The following is a 4,191-nucleotide window of genomic DNA, read 5'->3' on the forward strand; positions in this document are numbered from 1 at the left end:
GCCTACCAATAACACGACATCCGAACAATGACAGGCGGCGGAGAGTCGCCAATGTTTAGAAAGAAAAAGGTAATCCTCGGCGCACGCCATCGACACACAACCACGCACGTCCCTGTTTCCTTCGTTGCATGTTCCTTCCAGCCTACACACACAATCCTTCCTAGTAAGTTAATTCTTTTAGCCCACACGTCCCTCTTTGCAGCGTGCACCAAGTCCCAAATCAATCCTTGGTTTCATCAGGAGTTTAATCACCCTCTCGTCCGTTGTCACCTTCCCATTTTCTAAGTGTCTTGTTGATATTACAGCCAACTTGCTCACCTATATAAACGGGTGGGAATTGTCTTAAAGGAGGAAGTTGGGTTTATTTCACATGAAACATCGATGTTTTTTAGCCTACTGGACTGGTGATTATGTTTTTCTCATGTGGCTCGCGACGCAGAAAAGCCTAACAACTACAGTATTATTTGATGCTCAAATAGGCCCAACGATTTGATTAAAAAAAGGCCATGCAAGCAGCCTTTAGTAATGTATAGAAAGGCATCTTGTCTGTTAAAGAACATGCGCGGGGAGCAGGCAAGTCTCGTCCAGGAACATGTGCTAGCTCACTTGGTTAACTCAGGTCTTGTCTATTAACGCATAAATATTTCCCCTGATTGTAGGGCATGACTTTCCCCATGATTTTAAGTTGATAAAAATATATCCTAAGTTGGTAAAAAAAGTGTTCTCAAAAAATTTCATCTAAATATACTTAAGTAGGATATTGTTTTACATATTTTATTCTAACAAATACATTGGTATAATTGGAATTTAACTAAGATTTTCATTTATAATTTTGACATTTTACGTTAATGTTTTGGATTTGCATGAAAGTATTTTGGTTTTCCCATAGGCTTCCTCTCTGCACTTTAGTTAACAGAAAAAATAGAGCTACTACAACCTACACTACCGTACCTATTGAACATCAATTAATCAAATATAATGAACGAACTAATTTGTGCATTAATTTGCGCAGACCCGGAGATGTCATCAATTTCTTTCCTTCCTGGCTCATTCATACCATATGCAAGGTTCTAAGGCCCTGTTTGGTTCATAAGTCCTAGGACTTTTTTTAGTCCCAAGTCCCTAAAAAGTCCCTACCTGTTTGGTTCCTAGGACTTATAAGTCCCTATAAGACCATATTACAACTATAAGTCCCTATAAGACTCTCCTTGAGAGTCTTATTTCATAAGTCCCAAATGCCCACTTTATGTCCCTATAAGTCCCTCCTGTTTGGTTTAGATGGGACTTATAGGGACTTTTTTAAGTCCCTAAACCAATAAGTCCCTGGAAACAAACACCCTCTAATTTATTAGGCTCTAATTTATTTTCCTCTCCCATCTTGGGCATGAAGCATTTAATTCCTTTCCTTCCTGGGGTCTCAATCATGGCATGGAAGGATTCATTCTCGTCCTTCCTTATTTCTCTCTCGGGCTGTTTGAAACCCCGCTATGCAAGCTCTCCTTATTATTGATATCAAAGAAACTCGAAGAGATATTTAAATTAGGGTGATTGAATGTTAAAGGGCGAGGTGGTACTATTAAAATGGTGAATCGACCCTCTTTTCCAAAGACCAGAGCATCACCGTACTGGTCGACTTGGCCAGATACCAAACAGAAGGTCGCTGGTTCAAGTCTTCCTACCTGCAATTACTTTTTGCAAAAAAAGAGGGAATTGTTGGGCCAAAGCCCAAGCTGCCCGCGCCTTGCCCTCAGGTGGGCCGGCTTGGTTTGATTTTCGAAGGTAAGGCAGATGGAGCGTTGTCATGAGCTTCCTGATTTAGTACCACCTCGTTTATATATTAAATATAAAATCAACAAAGTGGGACGAAACCAAGAATATCACCTTGCTTTAATAGTAGGTATAGATATAGATGACAACGGCGAGGCGCCTTACCTTGCAGACTATGCAACTTTTGAATTTGGTCAACACAACATATTATCAATAGTGAATTTCCGTGAATTTTGACAATGGCATACATCTTAATTATTATTTTAGAAGAACCTTAATTAATTATATAATTATTTGACGTACCAATGTAGTACATGCGCGCACCAACACGTTCAGATTGTTTAACTAGTACTCTCTCCGTTTCTTTTTAGTTTGCATATAAGATTTAGCCAAAGTCAAACTTTGTAGGAAAAGATATCAACATTCACACTATGAAATCAATATTGTTAGATGCATGATGAAATTAATTTTCATAACATATAACTTTTATATTGTATATATTGATATTTTTTTCTATAAAGTTAGTCAAACTTTACAAAGTTTGACTTTAACCAAATCTTATATGCAAACTAAAAAGAAACGGAGGGAGTAGAGAATATGTTGGATTAGTTTATGTTTAGTACTCCCTCTCTCTCAGTTTACATGGTGCGCGCCTACCCTTAAGTCGTCAATTTTACCAACCTAATTCAAGTCATATATTACAAAAAAAATATACCAATATAAGCTTCAGATGTTCTATTTTCAAACGGTATAATTTTTGTGTTATATAGTTTATATTAGAGTGATAAAATTAACAACCTAGGTATACGCGCAGGACTTGTAAACTGAAACGGAGGTAGTATGCTCGTGCGAGCATCCGGATCTATCGTGGACAAGGTCCACTGATGGCTACTGATGATCTCCTAACTAATTGCTTGGACATGGTCTACTGACAATTTGGTTGCTAACCGTTTTCTCCCCAGACCTGGTCTACTGACGGCTACCGACCTCATCTTCTCCATTGTTAGTTTTCTATTAAAGCTATGGAGCCCAGCATATATATATTAATATCAGTTTCAGGAGATAAACGTGTACGATGTTATTTTCATGCATGTTAGACGACCTACTCTATGTCACCTCGTCAACGCGCTTACAATCGATGATCCTTGAACACATCCATCGCCTATATATGTCGACACACTAGTATCAATGATCTCACAAGACCATCCATCCTGCAGCCATTTCTCTCATTAGCTTCCTTGGAGCTTGTGATCGTTAGTGATCAGACAACATAACCAATTTTCTCTCTAGCGCTAACTTCCACCCGCCATCATATTATTATTGTGAGTCACTACTAAGTCAGCTAGCTAGTAGATCCATATTTAACCCATGGGGACCAAAGCTCTTATTCTCATCACCGTGGTCATCGCCATGCTTGGGATGGCGCTCGGCGCCAGCCACACCGTGGGAGCGCCGGACGGTTCGTGGGACCTTCGAACCAACTACTCCCAGTGGGTTTCCAGAATCAGGTTCACCATCGGCGATGAGCTCAAGTTCCAGTACTCCACCGCCGTGCACAACGTGGTGGAGGTGAGCAAGACAGGGTATGACTCTTGCAACGACTCTAGCCCCATAGCGAGTTTCCCAACTGGTAACGATGTTGTTCCGCTTGCCACCGTCGGGACCCGGTATTTCATCTGCGGCGTCTCTAGGCACTGCGACGCCGGCATGAAGGTCGAGGTCAACGTCAAGTCTAAAGTAGTGCGAACTATGCAGCGGTGCCGACGGACAGGGAACCGACGTCGTTGCCAGTCCGAGACAGTATTAAGCTCATCTGCGGCGGCTGACGTTGATCAGTCTGCGGTGGCCCGGCTCGGTCTGATTGTTGTTGCGGCTGGTCTTATGTTGTTCTTTTAGAGTGAATGATGATTGTGGTCCTTTTTTCCTTGATCAGTCGTAAGATGGTCCCTTTGTGTATTAAATTTAATTCTTTCATTAAATGTAATTGCATTCATTATAATTGGATTCAAGACATCTTCTTGGAAAAACCCATGTAATAACCAAGCGTATAACCATGAAATAACTTTATCAAAGATGTGTTGGCTGCAATGACATTACATGATTACATCCATCCATTATATACAACAGAAATTCAAGCAGAGCTAAATTCGTCTAGATAAATAACATGATTTTCATGGCCAGCGGGCAAACACCACTGCAAATTTTATATCATTAGGAAGTGTATGTACGCACTGGTTTGAGATAAGAAAAAAATAAGATAAATGAAAAGGAAAACAAACCCTAACAAATTGAGCCAAAAAAGCAGAAACATAAATTACAAGAGTTCAGCTTGCCAAGCCTTGAAAGCATTGTCATATTTCGTTTTCAGCTTGTGTCCCAAAAGAATTAGTGAAGGTACTGAAAACCGTCAGTAGTCCGAAGAGG

General features: G+C 40.3%; 1 protein-coding gene across 1 annotated transcript; it reads left to right on the forward strand.

The window, feature by feature from the left end:
* Nucleotides 1-2,983: 2,983 nt before the first annotated feature.
* On the forward strand, nucleotides 2,984-3,839 carry LOC123172050 (mavicyanin-like). The gene has a single exon (XM_044589097.1). It carries the CDS (start codon nucleotides 3,136-3,138, stop codon nucleotides 3,661-3,663), a length of 528 nt encoding a protein of 175 aa, XP_044445032.1. The 5' UTR covers nucleotides 2,984-3,135; the 3' UTR covers nucleotides 3,664-3,839.
* The last annotated feature ends 352 nt before the right edge of the window (nucleotides 3,840-4,191 follow it).

Source organism: Triticum aestivum, chromosome 1D (assembly GCF_018294505.1).
Source record: "Triticum aestivum cultivar Chinese Spring chromosome 1D, IWGSC CS RefSeq v2.1, whole genome shotgun sequence".
Taxonomy (NCBI): Eukaryota; Viridiplantae; Streptophyta; class Magnoliopsida; order Poales; family Poaceae; genus Triticum; species Triticum aestivum.

Excerpts from the sequence above, each read along its gene's own strand:
- LOC123172050 (XM_044589097.1), top strand. The coding sequence starts at position 3,136 with ATGGGGACCAAAGCTCTTATTCTCATCACCGTGGTCATCGCCATGCTT.